General features: G+C 38.9%; 2 protein-coding genes across 2 annotated transcripts in view; one reads left to right on the plus strand and one right to left on the minus strand.

The window, feature by feature from the left end:
* Positions 1-3,110: 3,110 nt before the first annotated feature.
* Positions 3,111-20,214, plus strand: LOC146458734 (uncharacterized). The gene is made up of 11 exons (XM_085090312.1): positions 3,111-3,266; positions 7,429-7,734; positions 9,175-9,330; positions 10,442-10,625; positions 13,124-13,237; positions 14,131-14,180; positions 15,915-16,815; positions 17,158-17,196; positions 17,896-18,015; positions 18,952-19,101; positions 19,410-20,214. Exons 1-11 carry the CDS (start codon positions 3,159-3,161, stop codon positions 19,829-19,831), a joined length of 2,550 nt encoding a protein of 849 aa, XP_084946438.1. The 5' UTR covers positions 3,111-3,158; the 3' UTR covers positions 19,832-20,214.
* The window catches only part of LOC146458735 (uncharacterized), a 257,490-nt gene continuing 243,154 nt past the window's right edge, over positions 6,849-21,184 (minus strand). Inside the window, exon 2 of the mRNA XM_085090342.1 lies at positions 6,849-7,421. The gene's annotated coding sequence lies outside the window, so the exon portion shown is untranslated. The remainder of the gene's footprint in view (positions 7,422-21,184) is intronic.

The raw sequence follows: 21,184 nt of genomic DNA on the forward strand, positions 1-21,184 counted from the left end.
TTAACGCCTACCTGCTAGATGTCAGTCGCAGTGGGTACGGTTGCAATAGATTGTCTAGATTCTCTAAATTCTGCGCCAAGTGTCTGTGGCAGTTGGCAAAGCATCACCTTGAATGTAAGGACCACTTGTACAAACAGCAGCAAAGTGAAGCCGGATCTTTGTGTAGATCAGTAAACCATAGTTAGTAGAGGAGACTGGTTATGAAAGTCGGCAAAAATCAAAAGCAAAAACAACGGTGCTGCAATTTAGGTTGAAAGTTCCCTGACAGTGCACAACTTTTTGTTTTTTTGTCGCACATTCAGACTCAATAAATTAAGGGCATGTTTCTATTGGTCAGTTTTTTCGACTTAATCGGAGTGCTATTGAGCGTTGTCACTCTTGTGCACCTTCAAGGGTAAAAAAAGCCAACAAAAACCTAAAACAAAGGAAGAATGTGGGGCTTCATAACCATTGCCCTTCATTAACTATGGTAAAACCAAATGCAAGGCTGAGCGGACAGCTAAAAAGGGTAATTTTATTGCCCCACATTTCGGTTAGACAAAACCTGAACCTTCTTCAGGGGTTGAAAAACTAGCTAAGTAAATATTGGAAATTACACGGTTACAATATTTAAAATGATACTAATGAAAAGTTAAGATATGATTGGTTGATAAACATAGAAAGCAGAAACGTGTACAGAAGCCATTATAAAAATAGAGATATAGACAGATAAAGTTTCATGGCGTCTGTCTTGCCCTCGGAAATTAAAAATCCAAGCTAGTGTTACGACCTATATAGCTAGACTGCGTGTGTTCATTTCCAACAAGGCGCGAGAAGCGAGCTTTCCTTCTCCTCAGAAGCTATCGCTCGCTAGCTTCGCAGGCTAAGCACTGCACTATCATCATTGAAACTGCAAATGATACTGAGGTTTCGGCTAAACAAAAACAACCGCTTTGCACTGGTTGTTCCTAAAATGGATACTCCAAAATAATGCTGGACACCTTATCATGTTTACACAATGTAGTATTCTAAATCGTGATTGCCCTGACGTAAACGAGAACAGAAGCCTATTTGTTAGGTAGAGAACTGAGAGAATAGAGTTCCATTTAGGCAGGCAACAGCCGTTTTGGGGGTTTAGCACGGATCTACTCTATTTAGGTCTAAGCACTGATTTGAAAACCGTTAGCTGTCATTTGTTGTCATGTTGTCATGGTCATTCAAAAGGAACTAATACTCTTTTTTCACCTAATTGGATGAACAATATTGACATATTCTCATATTTCCCGGAAATATTTCCGCACACTGACTGCGTGAAACTGGTACTGGCAGATATGAGGTGTTATAATGAGTCCGTATAGGGTCCGTATATGTACTATCAAATACACTGGCGTACAAGGGCTGTGTCAGTAGAACTGTGTAATGACTAGTAAACGTTTCATTCCTTATACTTTAAGTATAATATATATACGGAATTCTGGTACAAGTGCATAACATTTGTATATTTCCATGGCACACCCTGGCGTATAATGGTCATTATTAAAAACTGGATCATTGTTTAATGCAATTCCAGGGATTTGATTGGCTTAACGGCCATGGTATATGAGCCATTATACCATGCCCGAGAAATAGCGACCACAACCTTGTCTTCTGGTTAGTGTTCCTGCAAAGCGAAATCAGTAAGATCTAGCAATATTTCTTTAATGCTTTTAATAAAGCAATTATCTCACTCCTACTTGTTGGATATGAGATGATTGAAGGCAACTCGGTGCTACACGCTTCGTTGGCTGTCTATTATCTCATATCCAACGCGCTGGTGGAATAATTGTTAATTAACGGACCTTGTACGTCATGTCACGTCTTTATATTTTCCCTCTACGACTTGGTGTAATGACTGTATACGACCTGGGTAAAGGACAGTATACCAATAATTACATGAGGCATTGCTCGGCATGCACTTGTCATCAAATTTGTCGGCGTTAAACTGTTAAACTGGTTGCTAATTGTTTCCCTATAAGCTCTCAAACGGTCAGTAACCCCAAGGGTTTTTCCGTTTTCCAGTTTGGTCATTTTTGAGATCGCTTAAAACATTTCGTTTTCTTTACGTCTTTTCGGTTTTAAATTTCTTACTAAATGAGTTTGTCCATTTGTCTCTACCCACAGATTTCACTTTTTGACTTTTCACTTTTTTCGTTTTTCGGTTTCGGTGGACTCAGTGCCTCGGCAGCGCTGGCTTGTATTTACAACTGATTATTAATAAATGACAGGTCGTCGCAGTTACTGTATGAAACTCAAGCAGTTGCGAAAGGGGAGCCTGAAAAAAAATTCAGGCTTGAACGCGATTCGAACCCATGACCTCTGTGATGCAGGTGCAGTATTCAAGCCCGAGCTAGTCATTGTGTGAGTGAACGGATGGAGGTGAACTCAATATGAAAGTAATATATTTGATCAGTGAACTGCCGATAAAAGAAGTAACTAAACAAATAAGAGTCTGAGACCGCGTCACAACTTAAGCAGGCAGCCAGCTACGAAAAGAAGGCGGCTGACGAAAAACTAGGTTACAGAAATTTTTGGGGAAAAAGCAGCTTAGTGCAAATTTATCATAACTGCTGTGAAATGTTTAAGTAAATACTCCATTATCATGAAAATTACCCCTCGGGCAGGGGGGGAATGTAGTTTTAACTTGGCTGTAATCAAGAGTCTTGGACAAATTGATGACCACCCACCATGAAACAAATAGAGAACGAAGTTAACAAACAAGTTCCAGCAGGCGTTGCACCTTGTAACATGGTCAGTTTCGTGAAACTTTTTCGAACTTCTGTCGCGAGACAAGTTTCACATAGAACCGCTAGCTTTCCACTTTTGCAACGGCTCGCAACGGTGGCAGTGGTGAAAAAAAAAACAAGAGTTTCACTGTGTAACACCACTTTGTGAAACTGGTCTCGTTCGCCATTGCACACAAGTTTCAGCTAAAAGTTTCAACGTGTAACGGCGGCTTTACATTTTTTGCGATTTTGTGGTTTATATGTAGCCATTTATGGAAATTCCTACAATTATGCGCTTTCGAAGAGGCCCCAGATACTTACTACTCTCTCTTCCGATTGGCTGATCACTTTCACTTAACATTCCACTTCCCCGTTCTTGGCTCATTTCCGCATAGGAGTTGGCTGCAGTTGCAGTTGATGAAAAAGACATTCTGCGCGATGGCGAAGTTTATCCACAAGAATATAAGGTTCACCCGCTCGGCTACTTTTATCGTTACTTTCATTGCAATGTTGTCGTGTTACGAGGTAAGTTTACGTGTTTTAAGTCTTTTAACAGATCGGGAAGATACATGTGTACTTAGTGTATTGTATACTTACTGAGATGAACTCACCAACCATGCATGAAGTAATCTCTGTTTATACAAGGTTGTTTATTGAATTTGTTTACCGAATTTTGTTTTAGTGATAAGATTTGCGGACAATGTTCACTGGAAGTTACTCGTTCTTGTAAACCGACTCAGTTTGAAGTTTAAAACTTTAAAAACTATTTATTCAACAAACGGAAGTTTGCAAATAACTTATTCAGTTATGGCTCCCTAGTAACCTATTTGTTGACATACGAAAGGAAAGTAGGAGAACATCACATCGTAAAACTAAGGTACTTTTAAATAATTTGTGGCAGCTCTCAAAAGGTCGGCATTGTCAATAAATCAGGGGCTCGACACGGTTCTTTTCGATGAAATATCTGTCCAGAAGTCCGGCTTAATAAGCTTAAACAATTCCAATTTAATTGTGAAGAAAACTAGTCATAATTTTCTTTGGGTGAAATGTCAGCAAAGATTTAACCTTAAATTCCTCCTGTTTTCTAAATGACAAAAACGGCAATTTGGGGTGCGAAATAAGGCTAGTTAGGATTTTCAGACAGCCAAACGACAGCTCGTAAATTAATTCGATTAAGGGATGGGATTTTGGTCCCAAAAATTTTCCGCAACTTAAACGTTCAGCCTTTCAAAGAACCAAAAACGAGCACTGAGTAGGTAAACAGAATTTAAGTTCTTCAGTTCCAATGCCCCTGAATAACTTTTTAGAAAATAGTGCTTAAACAATTAATTACGCCGTCAGTGAACTGACGTTTATTTAGAGGGTTTCACAATGCTTGTGTTCAGTCATGTCTTGAGTTTGACTGTACTAAATTCGGGCGGCACACTAAATGACACCCTAACTGCAAATTCGAACCGAGCAGCAAATAAATGTTGTGCCCTTGTTATCTCAAAAATTAAAAATGATGAACAGCATCGAAGCAACAACTGATATAAGAAGTTTTCAAGTTAGATGACTGCGAATAGCATAAAAGGCTATTGTAGCTTTATCGGGGTTTTAAATCGTCACCGCAGTTTGTCGATTACCGAAACTGCATGACTCCCTAACATCAAAGAAGAACCACGTTCCAAGCCATTTTCAATTTTGCCAACAGTTGTCTGTTGCTGAAGGTAACAAGGAAGCTTGCATCCCAGACTAGAAAACTATTTATCTACTTAAAATCAACCACTTTTGAACAGATTTCGAGGTCCACTTATTGTGTCAGAAGCCGCGGCCTATTAAAGTTGTTTAAATAACTGGCCCTATGCGTTTAAACATTCGTTTATCGTTTATCGTCAGTTCAATAGTATGTTTGTTGGAAAGTTTACATCGATCGGTATTCAATAGCGTCTGCAAAACAGAAGAGATGAATGCGCTTATTTGGTCTGGTGATTTCGCTGCATTGTTTTCCGGGAAATTGTGTGTTCCTCTTGCGACTGCGTATTTTAACATGCTCTTAAAATGTGTCACCGAATTTGGTCGGGGTCAGTGATTTCTCTTTAGGTCGTGAATATATAATTGCTGTTTTCACTCTCCATTTTTGACAGTTTCTATAGTATCCTAGTTATGTGTAATATGTTCTTCTGTTCTATCCTCCGGTTATGGTTTGCGGCGGGGAGGGATGCATGAAGGTGCGTAGCTCGCTCCAGATGTCGGGCGAAGGCGAGGGTTGGGGAACAAGCAGCGGAAGGTTAATTAACACGGATGTACTCGCACGCTATTTCCTCTTGAGTATTCACTGTCTTGTTTGGCTTTGTGTTAATTTATTCCTATCACGTTGTGTTTTACAACGTCCACTCCTAACCTCCCCAGCATTAAAGGCCGCTGAAATCTGTTGATGGTTCAACTATTTGTTTACCGTCAGTTCAAAAGTATGTTTGTTTACATACATTTAAGCTTACATCTACCGGTGTTCAATAGCGTCTACAAAACAGAAGCGATGAATGTACTTATTTGGTCTGGTGATTTTGCTGCATTGTTATCCGGCAAATTCTGTTACAAACATTATCACGCTTTATCTGGGTTGTAACACACCAATCTCGTACCCAGAGTCCTCTGGCTTTTTGGTCAGCGGGTGGTCGCCAGTAGAGACTCTGGGAACTGGAATTTATTTTAAATTTTTTGATTGGCTGTCCCGTAACGGCTTCCCGTAACGGCTGGTAACGGCTTCCATTGTTTTTTACCGCAGAAAACCTGCGGTAATAAAATTCCAGTACCCCAGAGTCTCTACTGGCGACCAACCGCTGACCAAAAACCCAGAGGACTCTGGGTGCGAGATTGGTAACTCACAAGAACGGAAAAAAGATACAAACAATAGCCCTTTTCACGGTTGATTTTTCTCATTTACATTACAATGTTATCCAACGTGGATGCGAGGCAATTTCGGGCTAAAACTACAAAATAGCCCGAAACTGCCTCACATACATGCTAGATTTCATTGTAATTTAAATGAGCAGAGTTAACCGTGAAAAGGGCTATTAGATAAGATAGGAAATACAAAAAAAAAAAAAAGAAAAAGAAAAAGAAAAAAAGTACTAGATAGTGAGTGAACCAATATTTGTACATAGGTGTATTAGAAGCGAAAAGAAAATTTTAAAGCACTTGAATACTAAGCCAGCATTAGATGTAAGTACTCAATAAATTTTGTCATTGTTTGCTTAAATGGATGGAAAGAAAACCTCTTCAGTTGTTCATCCAAATTATTCCAATTAATAGAAGGACCAGAGAAGTGCAAATTAAATTTACCATAATTTGTTCTGACATGATCGAAAGAATAAGTTTATTTTGATGCTAGCCTTAAGTACATGTATTTGTGGATATGAATATGAATGAGATTTTGGAATGCTCAGAATAAAACAGCTGAGGAATAGCCGGAAATCGCAAGACTAACTTTCCTGTATCCAATCGGAAGTGAAATTTGACAATTTCATACACCTCAGACGCGGGGAAGAATACTTGATAATAAATTTTTTCGATTTTTATACGAGAATAACATAAAGATTTGATCAAGCAAATAAAAATAATTCTGTTGTATACAACTTATTTCACGATAATTGTCAAAATAATCTAGTTATTTTTTCAGAGGATTTTCTTATAGGGAGCGCCGCAAATTGACATTTCAAATTGAAGAGAATTTGGGCTAACATTCCCAGGGCTTTTCCCTTCTCAAAGCCCTGGGAACGAGGTTGAAATTAAAACTTGTGCAATTCAATACTGTAAGTCCAAGTACACGACATAACATTGGACATGCAGTGTATTTTTAGCCAAAGAGCCCATAATTAACAATTGTATTCCCCGAGCGCGCGTTGGATAGCCAACGAGGCGCGAAGAGCCGAGTTGGCTATAATCATCCGGCATATCCAACAACCTCGAGTGGAAAAATATTTTTTTTATTAAAAACAATCAAGAAATATTGTTAGATCTTGCTGGTTTCGCTTAGCAAGAACAACCAGAAGACCATTTTAATGGTCTTTATTTCTCAGGCATGGTGTAAATAAACAATAGCCTCCATTTGGCGCGAAAATATGCTCAGATATTTGTCCGCGAAACATTATCTGTTCCGAGAAGCGAACAGTTTTCCGAGAGCGAAGCTCGAGGAAAACTGTGAGCTTCGAGGAGCAGATAGTGTCCAAGGACAAATATCTGAGCATATTTTTTAAGTCAAATGGAGGCTATTGTGGTTATTATCCTTCAAATATTTTTCGCAACATGTAACAAGAGCTTGAGTATTTGAACATTTCGTTTAAGAACAGTTTACTGTCAAAAACGTTTAGAGCGTATGTTGTTTTCTAATACTGCTTTATCGACCAGCAGATTATCTCTTCTTCTGTCACAAAAGCAAACCGTCCCCCCATCTTGAAATTAATTTTAATTGCAAACTTGACGCGCCTTGAAGTTTTTGAAATTGGGGAATATCATCGGATATTCCCCAGTTTTAGCTGGGGTATATTCGGTCACGTGAGGCGTTTAGACCAATCGCGCGCGAGCGAAAATATTTGATGGATTATAATGGCTCATATACCATGGCCGCTAAGCCAATCAAATCCCTGGAATAGCATTACACAATGATCCAGTTTTTAATAATAATTAGTATTCAATTTTCTTGTAGCCTGTTGGTGCCAAGACTACAGTGTCTATACAGCTGTTGGATTACAGTAATCCAACTTCTTTAGATTACTCAGGATCTTGCTGTGACTGCTGTGGGGCATGGGGTTATTGCCCAAATGATTTTGAAAACCTCTTCGTGTTTTATGTCGCACCACATCCGTTATCATCGTCTAGTGTTTCTTCTGCTTGGATCCGCTGGGAGACATACATTTTAGGAGATGACAGTTTCAATTTTCCTGGATCTGGACGAGCACTTGGGAGTAGTCTTACAAACCCTTTAACTTATCACTTCAGTGGAAGCTGGCCGGTAAGATCTTTAAATCAGTTATCAATTTTCCTGCAAGTTTAAACAAGCAGTCATGAAATTTTGGTGGCCATCCAATGTGAAGGTCCCTTGAAACCTGGCGTTATGTAGTCTCTAAGTACCCAGAGTTCTGTCTGTATAGGTACCAGTTCTTGGAGAGTGTGTCCAGGTACTAAGTGAGAACATTAATACAGTCTCGTTATATTGTAAGGTTTCTATGACTGTTTGATCCAGTACATCCTCTTCAGTACAGTGCATGTTCTTTGGCCAGCAGTTGGTCGCCAGAAGAGACTGCGGCACTGGAATTTTCTCACTGCAGGATTTCTGTGATAAGACAATGCAAGTGAAAGACAGAGCCATTATGGGGCAGCCAATAACAATTTTTCTTCCCAGAGTCTCACTTGGCGACCAACCGTTTGCCAAGGAGCCTGAGGGCTCTAGGTACGAGATTGTACAACAGGCGCATGGAGCAAAAATGGGCAAAGTGTTCGCCAACTTAAGTCTGCTGTTAAACACGACATAGTGTAACCAAGTGACTTACAAGAGAGCATGAGATTTTCTGATATGAAAAGCCTTTCTTGTCATATCATGGCTTTAGGTAATCCATTTAGCGCTGCAGTTAAAAGCTGACCATCGCACTCACGTCAAGATGAATTTTCTTTAAAAAAAAAGACTTCTTTAATTTAGAAATATGAGTATTTAAGTGTATTATACGTCTTGTCAACGATGTCACAAGGACATCTACAAAAAAAGGGGTTTCCATTTTTTAAAACCCAGGACTGGAGAATTGTCTAGGGCAAGCAATTTTGAGATATGCTTGCCAAAAGACCAAGGTATGTTTATATTTATTTCCTTGACTAATTTCATAATTCAAAAACTTTTGAGGCTTTCTGTCATAAGAAATAAATCAATTTCAAAGTAGTCGTCATTTTGTGAAGTTGAAACTCAGTAACGGATTTTTCCCGCCAGGCTTCTATCCACGCGGCTAGTCAGTGTCGGAGGTCCACTATCTATCCTGATACTGTTATTCGTGTAAGGGCAGTTTCATGCGCCTCCCAATTTATCCGAAGCAGACGCATTATGCAGCTACTAAAGATAAATATGGCCAATATCACTCGCCCAACTCCAATCTCGGGTACCCAGAATCCTCAGGCTCTTTGGCCAGAGGTTGCTCGCTCGGAAAATTGAGAAAAAAGTGAAAACTCTAAGTACGAGATTGGCCCAACTTCAAATAGAGCTAACCAGTTGTATTAGCGGAACGCTTTCACGCTAATGCAGATATTAAAGTCTGTAAAAGACTCATCATAGGTCAAGATTACTTCCCAAAACCTCAAAACACGTGTTGGCTGACAGATTGAAAGGCTAGCTTGCATCCAAAGTGTGTTCAGCTGTGCCAGTTAGTAATTTGTTGACCTCTGCTTGCTTTCGTTCCTTTTTTAATAGGGAGCATTCGGCATTATATTGAAAGTATGGGATGACGATAGTGGACATTTATTTGGCGTTGGCCATGAAGATGATCTTGTTGACGAGATTCAATACAATATCGCCAGCATTTCTGCACAAAAAGACCTGCAGAGTGCCACAGCTAGAAGCATCACGGTAAGAACACTGCTACGTTTTTTTCACAAATCAAGGCATGCGATGAACTTACCAATCATTGGCACAAGCTGGTTAAAACTGCTTGAAAGCTTGTTAACATAATACATCTTCTTGATCTTTTACTAATTTGTCGGGCATGTTTACACGAGTGCAGACACAAGCAAGGGGCGGATCCAGAAAATCCAGAAAGAGGTGACCGAAGAAATTGTGGCGAAGGTGCAAACCCCCCTTACCTCCCCCCCCCCCCCCCTACCACCACCACCGACCTTAATGAAAAATTCACATTCGTGGAGATTCTGCTTGAGTGCATAATACCACTCGAAAGACGGTTACAAACCTTTTTTAAAATACAAGAAGAAAAGGGAGCCGTGGCCCCCTCCCCCCCCCCCCCCAAAAAAAAAAAAACAAAACGCCCCTGCAAGCAAGTACAAAAATCATTCCCTCTTGGTACAACAACAAGAACAACAACAATTTATTTACAAATTCAGACGAAGAGTGGCTTGTCCCGCAAATAGCCACAAAGCTAGTCGAGGCGGGACAAGACGCCTCACGAGAACAAAATAGAAAAAAAATTACAATAAATTACAAACATGTGCATGCTGGAAAACGGACAAACGAAAATGATAACAAGATGATAACTCTGTAAATTTTGGATTTTCCTGACATATTACGTTTTTTTTACTTGAAAACGCCATTCCAGTTTTAGCCAATGAAGAGCACAGCACGCCACCCAACCGTTAATTTACTGAAAAAAAATAAAAAAAGTAATCATTTTAGCAAATAAAAGCTTTCCTTTGATGAGTATTTTATCATGCCAGATTGAAACTATCATATTTTTAAAGGGAATGTTTAACAAAAATAAAAAATATATATATTTTAATTTCTATGTTAATAATATTAGAGATGTTAATAAAGTTGTAGTATTGATGGTTCCTGACTAGTCTCCCTCGCAGACGCGATCTTTAGGGAAGATTGCGTGACGCTCGTCACCCAATCTTCCCTAAAGATCGCGTGTCGAGCCAAAAGAGCATGACGAACCCAAAAGAGCGTCAACGAGTAAGGCTAGTTCCTGCCAAAAACCTCACATATGTGGTTTCTTTGTATGTACTAGCTGAGCGGCAGGAGATCCAACACCAGAATTCAAGTTCGTGTTTACTGTGATGCTAATTACTACGATGCAGATTGTAATACATACTGCGTTGGACGGGATGATAGCGGTGGACACTACACGTGTGATGTGAACACAGGAAATAAAATCTGTTTAGCAGGTTGGACAGGACAAAACTGCCGCACTGGTGAGTAGATTATAATGAGCGGACAGCAATTAAGTGAAACCCAAGCTTGGAATCCATAAATTAATGATTAGAGCGGTTTTCAATTGAGTGCCGAAAGTAATTTCGCGTTTGCTTTGGTTTAGCATTACTACGCTCTGTGATTGGTTACAAAACTCCCGCCACTTTCTCAACCAATGGGAATCCAAACCAAAACCAATCGTGTTTTACCGCGCTTGGTTTTGGTTTTACAAACACTCAATTGAAAACGCTCTAAACTAGGCGGATTAACTAACTCTCCAGAGTTCAAACTGACCAAAGATCAGGCTACAGTTGAAGCTAATTTTCTTTTCTAGCTACTGCAAGAATTACGCAACTCTTAGGGATGAAGCTTCTAAAACACGAACAGTTGTCAGCCACGGGAGTTAAAAACTGACCTCATGAACTCAAAATCTTATTTACATCAATATGCTACTGATCGAGTTCATTGCTTCATGCCATTTGCGTCCATTATTCTCAATCTCCACTAATGTAATTCAGGAAATTAAGTTGTAGTTATAATTAGCAATGCTGTACGTATTCACGTTCGTGCAAATGAAGCTATTCGTTGTTGTCCTGATATAATTTTGGTTGTTATAATATCACAAGCATATTCCAGCGTCTTCTGAGAAGTCAGCCAAATGAAGAAACCAAAGCGACAACATTTAAAACATCGTACCATTTTTTGCAATGAAACCTGGTTACAATTATGAGAGGTCTAAAATATTGCTATGACTAAAAACAGAACTTCGTTTAAGTATCCAGGCATGCGTAAACTCAAACTCCCGAAGAGATTTGGGTCCCGAAAAAAAAAAGGAACCATTTAACATGCGCAAAATTCATTACCAAAAATTCAAATTTTGACTCTTTTGAAAGCAAAGATGAGTCTGAAGTTTTCCAAGATTAAGAAAAACATTGGCTTAGTTTGTAGGAAAAACAACCGAGAACCTGTAGAAAAGAGATGAAATTACTTTTTGGCCCCACTGAAGAGTTCTTCGGGAGCTTTGAGAAAGGCATGCCTGTCTAAGGCGGGAAGGTGCTACCATATTCTTGATTTGACAAACTTGTATCAGCCGCCATTAGTTTTTATTTATCTGTTTTGCCATACTTTGCAATTCAAATCGCCAGGAAACCTGAAAGAAGAACCAAGAGACTTGCGCGCGACTTATATTTTTGGCTTTATTATTGCTGGTAGTTTCATCGCTTTTCTTTCTTTTTTTTTTTTATAAAAGTGGTTTTAGTTTTGTCGGTTGTTTCACTAGTTTTCCTTAGCTTTTTCCGTAGTTTCACGTCCTTTTGGCTTTTGTCCGTAATTTTAACCCTGTTCTTTAGTTTTATCTGTGGTTTGACTCATTTTCAATGACTGTGAAGACTGAAACTCCCAACTTTAATTTAGTACAACAGAAACAAGATAAAATGCAGAAAAAACAAAAGACAAAATAACCAGAAAAACTCTTTGTAACCGTCAAGCGTCATTGGTCTTTACATTTTTTGTTAAAAATGGTGAAGTAAGAAGACCTTTACTTAGCTACAAAATAATTCTAGAACAACGAGAGGAAAGAAATCTACTTAGTTCTTGAAAGGAAAAACTTGTGATCTGTTCTAGCGCATTTAATTTTGGAAACAGAAATACGAGAACTCAGTGAAAAAGGTTTGCCTAACATTTTTCAAGTAATATATTAAACACGAGACACAGTGTTTCATCACACATCGAACACCGAGAAGAGAGTTGAAAATACGACGCGTAGCGGAGTATTTTTGACGAACTTCAAGGTTTTGATATTGTGATGAAACACTGTGACGAGTGTTTGATATAACTTCTCAAACAAATTGATTTTGAAGGAGAAATTAAGGATGCAAAAACAAGGAGTTTTTCATCAAATTTCCAAACACGTCACGGTGCATGATTTCATCTGTCTTTGGCTTTTGAATTATTAATGAGTTTGAGAAGTTTCAATCCATTCTGACCTACTCTGTCCCTAGGGGGATAATTTATAACAGAAGTACACAGTTTTTTTTTGTTTGTTTGTTTCTGTTGACACACACATCGAATTCATCGAATTCGCGTGATACTTCCTCTTTAAGGTGCAGGTTCAAATTTCGGGGAGTGAAGTGCTATATGTAATATATGAGACACGAGAAGGCGTGTTTCATCAGATATCCAAGCACTGAGAAGTAGGATGAAAAAACGAGGCGCAGCCGAGTTTTTTAAACGACTTCGAGGTGTTTGGATGTCTGATGAAACACACTTTCGAGTGTTTGATATGGCTTCTCAAATGATCAACAATTCTTGGAGAAATTCAAGGTTCAAGTTGGCAAAATTTTATGGTAATTAAGAACACATTTCCAAACCACGGTCACGGTAGTAATTTCCTTTGTTTTCTCTTGATGAATTATTAATGAGTTTGAGAAATATATATGAAAGTTTTCGCAAGCTCACTGAGGGATACAACATCAATAATATTTCTTGCTTTTGTCGTCAGAAATCAACCTTTGTTCCTCAAACCCTTGTCAAAACAGTGGTACCTGTGTAAACTACAGGACGTACTATACTTGTACCTGCCGTGCTGGGTTTGAAGGAGCAAACTGCCAAACAGGTGAAGCATTAAAGCAGCTTTAATGCGGTATCGTAAAACCAACACCACGGTATAAATTACAATTAAATCATAATTAAATAATTACGCTGCTGCGAATTTCATTTGAGTGTCGTAAAACCAAAAGCAAAGTAATCACCGCTGGCCAATCGCAACAGACGCAAACAGCGCAATGAACCAATCAGAAATCGAAGCAAATACATATAACCGGCGCCAAGCGCGGGAAAACGCGTGTGAGCAAGGCACGATTGGTTTTGGTTTTGCAGCTGATTGGTTGAGAAGGAGGCGCGTGTTTTGCTGGCCAATCACAGAGCGAAGTAAAGCAAAATCAAAGCAAACGTGAACTTACTATCGACACACAATTGAAACCCACTCTATACATTTGAACCTGACTGATTTAAAAACAAAGTAATTGGTTGGTACAGGTAATCTTTACCAAGGCCCTCAGATTGTTAGCGGATGTGAGATGGAGGATTTTAGCTGTCATTATCATTCTAAGAAGACCAGCCTTTTTTCCCAGGATAAACTTATGCAACTTAGAATGATGTATTATTCAGTCAGTAACACAGGCATCTCGGAAAAAACAAATCCGAGTTCTCTCAACAGGAGTTGCACTTATGACTTTCCGATTGCTTTTTCCAATGCTCAACGGGCATTGGGCTACAGGAGACACGTTGGAGCTAGGTCATTCATTTGTCACTAAATGCAACTAAGTTTATTCAGCGGAAATGTTGTTACACATCCTCGGAGACCCAGGGGCAGTTAGTCGGGTGGAAGGGATCTTCCTTTCTTATAGTAAACTTTCGCCCACGAAAATCCCTTCCACCCGACTAACTGCCCCAGTGGGTTTCCGAGGATGGTTGTTACATTAACGGGTGACTGATTTTCTTCTTCAGACATTGACGAATGTAACCAGAATAAGTGCCAAAATGGAGCAACATGCAAGGTATCGCTGAATAGCGGGAAATTTTTTTTTCTCGGTAGCTAATAGTGACTAGTAATTTGAAAAGTTAGATCTGAAATATCGAGCAATACGCTGTCAACGCTGCGTTTCACTCCTTTCTATATTTTTGTCCGCGATCGCACTCATTTTCTTCATTATTTTCCGATGTTTTACCAGTTTTTTTAATTTATGTCGGTGGTTTAACTCCTTCATCTGTCTTTGTCCGTGACTGCACTCGTTTTTGTTCATTTATTCAATAGTTTCACTTGTTTCCTTTGTTAATGTTAGTTTCACTCGTTTTTTCGCTTTTAACTATGTTTTCACCTGTTTAGTGATTCCGCTCTTTCCCTTCATTTTTGTCGCTCTTCGTAATTGTCTTCTTTTTTCCCTTCATTTTTGCTTTAGGCGTTTTCTTCATCTTTTCAGTGGTTCCATTCATTTTCTTTCTCTTTTGTCTGTTATTCTGATTATCTTCATTGTTGTCCAAGCTTTCACTCGTTTTCTTCATTTTTGTTAATGATTTCATTCCTTTTCATAATTCTTGTTATCTTTTCCAGTTGTCTTTTTTTTTTTTTTGGTTTCAATTCGTTGTCTTCTGTTTTTTAATGTTTTCAGTTGTTTTCCTTAGCTTTGTCGATTTTTTTTTCCACTCGTCTTGTTTATTGTTGTCAGCTGTCCACTTTGTTAAGTCTTGTCGACAGATGGTTGTTGTAGAGTAGCTGGCTGTGACAATTGGGGTCGTAAGGGCTCTTCTTCTAGTGTGGTGCAGAAAATTTTGGGATCTGGAAGCATGGAAATGCTATTTCCAGCATTCTGGGAACCAAATTGAGTACAATAGATAAGACAGATTTCTTACAAATCAGTTGTTCATGATCTCCTGCCATTTAATGTGTCAAACAGCAAATAACAATAAGTGTTGATCGCGTAGTTCTTAATATTGTTTAAATGCTTGGCGTGTTATGTACAATCTTCCAATAGATAAAAATGAGACAAACTATTTATTGGCAATTTACTTTGCTTGCCATTTCAGGAAAAAACAGGTCTGAATTAGGAGATATAATGGCAATAGTAGGTGACACTGATATTGAAAGTAGGCGGCATAATTCGCCGGTTGCCGGCTTCTTATGAAACCTCTGACTATATGTTTTCCTTAGTGAATGCCAATGACAGTAAAACCTGTATTAAGCGGCACCATATTCAGCGGTCACCCTCTACTAAGTGGTCAGTTGTCAAAGTCCCAGAAAAAATGTACCTCTATTAAACAGTCACCTTGAATAAGCGGTTGCAGTCACCCTACACTGAGTACCAACAAGCTGTTTCTATTTTCTTGGCCTGTTTTAAATGGCCACTTGCTTGCAGTCTTTCAAATTGGAAGCAGCGAAAGGCCTGGCAGAATTGTCGCTATTTTCAGGTTCGGTTCATTCTTGTTATAATTGGTACTTCGTGTCGTTTTCTTTTTGTGCATGTTTTCAGTTGCTTCTCTCGATTTGCTTAATTTCATTCGTTTTCTCTAATTTAATTGGTGGTTTCACTCTAATTCTTCATTCTTGTCAGTGGTTTCATGTCTCCAAATAGATTGTGAGACTGAAACTGCTGGATTCGTTCTCGATGACTCCCGACGTTCTTTGGTACTTAGCAACCTCCCATCTACTTCTTAGTAGTGTAATGCTAAGTTTCCGTCTTATTGAAGGTATTTTAAAAGGGTCTTTATCGACGGTGTTCTTTTTCATCTCATAGGATATCATCAATGATTATCGATGTGACTGCGTAGCTGGTTTTACAGGTCGTGATTGTGACGTGGACATTTATGAGTGCCAACCAAACCCTTGTGATAACAACGGAACCTGTATCGATGAAATCAATGGATACAGATGCAATTGTCTTCAGGGATTCAGTGGCGTCAACTGTTCAACTAACATTGATGACTGCCAAGGATCTCCTTGTGAAAACAATGGAACTTGCGTTGACCTCGTTAATGACTACATGTGTAACTGTCTTCTGGGATTCACTGGCGTCAACTGTTCAGCAAACATTGATGATTGCCAGTCAGATCCTTGTGATAACAATGGAACCTGTGTCGACGAAATTAATGGATACCGATGCAATTGTCCTTTGGGTTTCAGTGGCATCAACTGTTCAACTAACATTGATGAATGCCAAGACGATCCTTGTGACAACAATGGAACCTGTGTTGAGGAGATCAAAGGGCACCGATGCAATTGTCTTCTGGGATTCACTGGCGTCAACTGTTCAACTAACACTGATGACTGCCAATCAGATCCTTGTGATAACAGCGGAACCTGTGTTGATGAAATCAACGGATACAGCTGCAACTGTCTTCTGGGATTCACTGGCATCAACTGCTCAACTAACATTGATGACTGCCAATCAGATCCTTGTAAAAACAATGGAATCTGCTTTGATGAAATCAATGGGTACAGATGCAGTTGCCTTCAGGGTTTCGGTGGCGTCAATTGTTTAACCAACATCGATGACTGCCAAGCAGCTCCTTGCGAAAATGATGGAACCTGCATTGATGAGGTTAATGGATATCGTTGCAGCTGTACTGAGGGATTCAGCGGTGTCAATTGTTCAACTAACATAAACGACTGCACACCAAGTAACTGCAAAAATGGAGGTAAAACAAAGCACGAAGAGTGTTGAATCAATCCAAAAAATATAATTTAACATCTCTTGTTCTCATTTCCTACCCCTCCTTGGCAAAATCCAAATACTCGATACCTGCGGGGGGCTCCTGCATTACATTCCGTGCTCCCCTCGCAAATAGCTGCAACTGCCCAAGGTGTACACAATGACGATGATGAAGTTTTCATTTTCTTGGCTCATAAGACATAATTTTGACATTTTCCCATGCAGAACCTTTTCCTGAAGCTGATGTTGCAGAAGAGTTTTAATTACTGACCCCTGTTTATTGTAAGAGATCGTTATGCAATCATTTTTTTTTCTTTTCATTTTTCAGTTAATAAGCTGCAAGATGAAGAAAAAAATAAACCCGTGGGTGAGCTGTGTAAAATATTACTATCGTTCACAAATTGATAATTAGGGTAAAAAGGATAGATAATACTAGATTCTGATACGTTTACTTGAACCTTACACTGGTGCATTGTGTTTTCCTGGGGCACCGTAGGGAGTAATGTAAACAAATTCTTAAAATACTAGCTATTTTTGCTATTCCAGTTTTGGGCTGTTTACGAGGGATTTTTGAGCAACTGAGAAAAGTTTTATCTCAGTGTTCGGACTCCTTTTAACAGAATATTCAAGTCACAGAAAAACCATCAAATTGAATCTTCTTCCTCTAATTTTCCGCGCTACTGTTCGCTTTTCGAAAAACATAGCTGGCCTCTTTTCGCTATCAAAACGTAGCTTTTGTCCTCAAAAATAAAAGGAACTATAATTTCTTATGCTATGAAACTTTAAGATGACATGTCATTTAAAAGGAAGAGCTACTTTTCATAACAGTGAAATTCGCAAAGCTGAGAGAAGTTAGGCCAATCGAACAAATATTCTCCGAAGCGGAGCGATAGGGTGCCCCTGTTTTACGTCTGTTTTCGTTGGCCAGTGTGATTACTTTGGTTGAGTTTAGGAAAGTGAACAATAAACTACTCTGAGCTGTTAAAATATTAAAAACATTTAAACAGATTATTTGAAAGCAAACATCGTTAAATAAACATGGTGACTTTTAATTTTTGTAATTCAGGAAACACAACACCCAGGAATATCGGCATAGCAGCAGCCTGTGTTGTCGTGGGCCTGGCTGTTGGACTTGTACTCATGTGGATCTGTATGAAGAGGAAAATCAAAAAGAAAGACAATTTAAGTACGTGTTTTAAAATTGAATGAATGTATCATGAGTATTTAAGCGATCATACCCTTGCCTCAAAATCTTCTCAAACAATCCAGCTATTCCTTTGCAACGTGTTTTACTCAAGAGAGCATCCTCTCTTGGTTTTACTGAAAATATATCTGACCTAATTATCACTCATTGACTGTCTGAAACATCGATCTTCATTTGCACATGCAGGTACAGACTACAAACTATTGCAATCGTATCGTTCAACTGCCATTGATATTACTCCGAAGAAATAAACGGTGGAATTCGATTTCAAAATAATAACCGATCGTCCAAGAAGATCCAACCAGATTACTTATCCTGAAATGTTTGAGTGGTCAAAGATCTAGAAGGCCACGGGCTTCATCCAGAATTACGTTTTACGTGTTGCCCATCTTTTGTTTTAATATACACTACATGCAATGGTCTTCCAGGCCTTGGTGGTGTCGGAAATTGTTCTGTAGTTTGAAAATCCTTATATACTGATGGGTTGTGCTAGAGGGAAAAGTACAAGATAATGGGTGTTGGAAGATTGCTGTGTCCTCGGATCCGGCTTCCTTTGTAGGATAGAATTATAGGACATGCACCAAATGGTTAAAGGGAAAAATTTCTTTGCTCTCTGACATCAGGGCAACAGTCAAGATAAACCTGTTATTCTCTAGTCACACAGTAGTGAAACGAGAACAAACAACCTCGTTGCCAGGACTTTTCCCTTTTAAATTGGGGTAAGAGGAAGGAGAGGAAGAGGGGGGGGGGGGGGGGTGGAAAGACCCTGGCATCCGCTGGTCACATCCCTACCATAAATAATTCGAAGGCGGTTAATTTATATAATCCGCATCCGAACTAACAGAATATACGTCTACACATGAAAACAGCTACTTATTGTTTTTTAATTGTTATTATTGTTATATTTTTATTTTGAAGGAGCTGGATTCGATGGAACAGTGGAATATGTACCTGGAAAGGATAATTATATGAACCCTAGCTATGCGTCTGTTGGGGCTACAAATCCGTCATATGCCTCAGTGGGAGACGTGGCATCTGGCTATACTACTACGAAAAACCTGGAAAAAGGTAAGGGCTTGTATCCTGCTGTTCGGTAAGGTTTAAACCCTTCTACTACTATTGTAACATGAGATATGTATTTTTTATCTTGTGAGGAAATAAAGACTTTTATTATTACTATTATTATTATTATTATTATTATTATTATTATTATTATTATTATTTTACTAAAAGGTGTGTGGACGGACTTGGAAGTCATTTGATATGTACTCTTGGAAAGAATCAACACCTTTCCAGAGCAACCGGGGAAGACGTAGGCCCTACCGCTGGGAGAGGTATGAACCGCCCTAACCTTTTTTGTTATTATTATTTTGAAGGAGCTGAATTTTATGAAACATTAGAAGATGTACCTGGAAAGGATAATTATATTGACCTTGGCTATGCGTCTATTGGGGCTGGAAACCCGAGATATGCCTCAGTGGGAGATGTGACAACTGGTTATGCCACTACGAAAAATCTGGAAAATGGTGCTGCTAAGGGTTTGTATCCTGCTGTTCCGTTAGGTGTAAATCCTTCCCCTAAAAGGTGTGTGGACGGTGCTGCCACTTGGAAATCAGTTGATACTCTTGGAAAAAAGCAACACCTTACCAGAGCCACCAGGAAAGACGTTGGTCCTGCCGCTCGAAGAAGTGGGAACCGCCATAATGCTTTTGAAATGGGTGTGTTCAATGCCGAAGAACCCAAAGAAGACGAGGAGCATGTGTACAGTGAGATCTCCTACGGCTTAAATCCCCACTGAAGAAAAAAGTGAACTCCCACGAACGTATAATGCTCGAAGACATAGGCTCTATAGCTACTCTCAATTCGAGCTGAAATAATTAAAAGTTTAGGTATGCCTGTATGTACAGGACACTGTACGACATCACCGCCGTACATGACCAGTTTTTGGGAAGAAAGATCCCACTCAGTTTGCTATCTTTCAGTTAGTATCACTTAACATAACAGCTACGTTTTCAATCTGTAGAAGAAATTGTAAAGAAACAGGCTGATCAGTTTAATACCTTTTTAACATAGCTCATTGTAACAGCTTAGTTTTTAGTCCTTATACGACCTGATTAGTTTGCTAACGTTTTAACTTAACTCATTTTAACAGCTTAGTTTTTAGTCCTTATACACCCTAATTAGTTTGCTAACGTTTCAACACAGCTCAGTATAACAGCTTAGTTTTTAGTCCTTATACACCCTGATTAGTTTGCTAACGTTTGAAAACAGCTCAGTATAACAGCTTAGTTTTTAGTCCTTATACACCCTGATTAGTTTGCTAACGTTTCAACACAGCTCAGTATAACAGCTTAGTTTTTAGTCCTTATACAACCTGATTAGTTTGCTAACGTTTTAACACAGCTCAGTATAACAGCTTAGTTTTTAGTCCTTTTACACCCTGATTAGTTTGCTAACGTTTCAACACAGCTCAGTATAACAGCTTAGTTTTTAGTTCTTATACACCCTGATTAGTTGTCTAACGTCTCAACATAGCTCAGTATAACAGTTTAGTTTTTACTCCTTATACACCCTGATTAGTTTGCTAACGTTTAAACATAGCTCAGTATAACAGCTTAGTTTTTAGTCCTTATACAACCTGATTAGTTTGCTAACGTTTCAACACAGCTCAGTAGATCAGCTTAGTTTTTAGTCCTTATACACCCTGATTAGTTTGCTAACGTTTTAACACAGCTCAGTATAACAGCTTAGTTTTTAGTTCTTATACACCCTGATTAGTTTGCTGACGTTTCAACACAGCTCAATAAAACAGCTTAGTTTTTAGTCCTTATACAACCTGATTAGTTTGCTAACGTTTCAACACAGCTCAGTAGATCAGCTTAGTTTTTAGTCCTTATACACCTTGATTAGTTTGCTAACGTTTCAACACACTTCAGTAAAACAGCTTAGTTTTTAGTCCTTATACAACCTGATTAGTTTGCTAACGTTTCAACACAGCTCAGTAGATCAGCTTAGTTTTTAGTCCTTATACACCCTGATTAGTTTGCTAACGTTTCAACACAGGTCAGTATAACAGCTTAGTTTTTAGTTCTTATACACCCTGATTAGTTTGCTAACGCTTCAACACACTTCAGTATAACAGCTTAGTTTT

This window comes from Pavona decussata, unplaced genomic scaffold (genome assembly GCF_977016875.1).
Source record: "Pavona decussata unplaced genomic scaffold, jaPavDecu1.1 SCAFFOLD_229, whole genome shotgun sequence".
Lineage (NCBI taxonomy): Eukaryota > Metazoa > Cnidaria > Anthozoa > Scleractinia > Agariciidae > Pavona > Pavona decussata.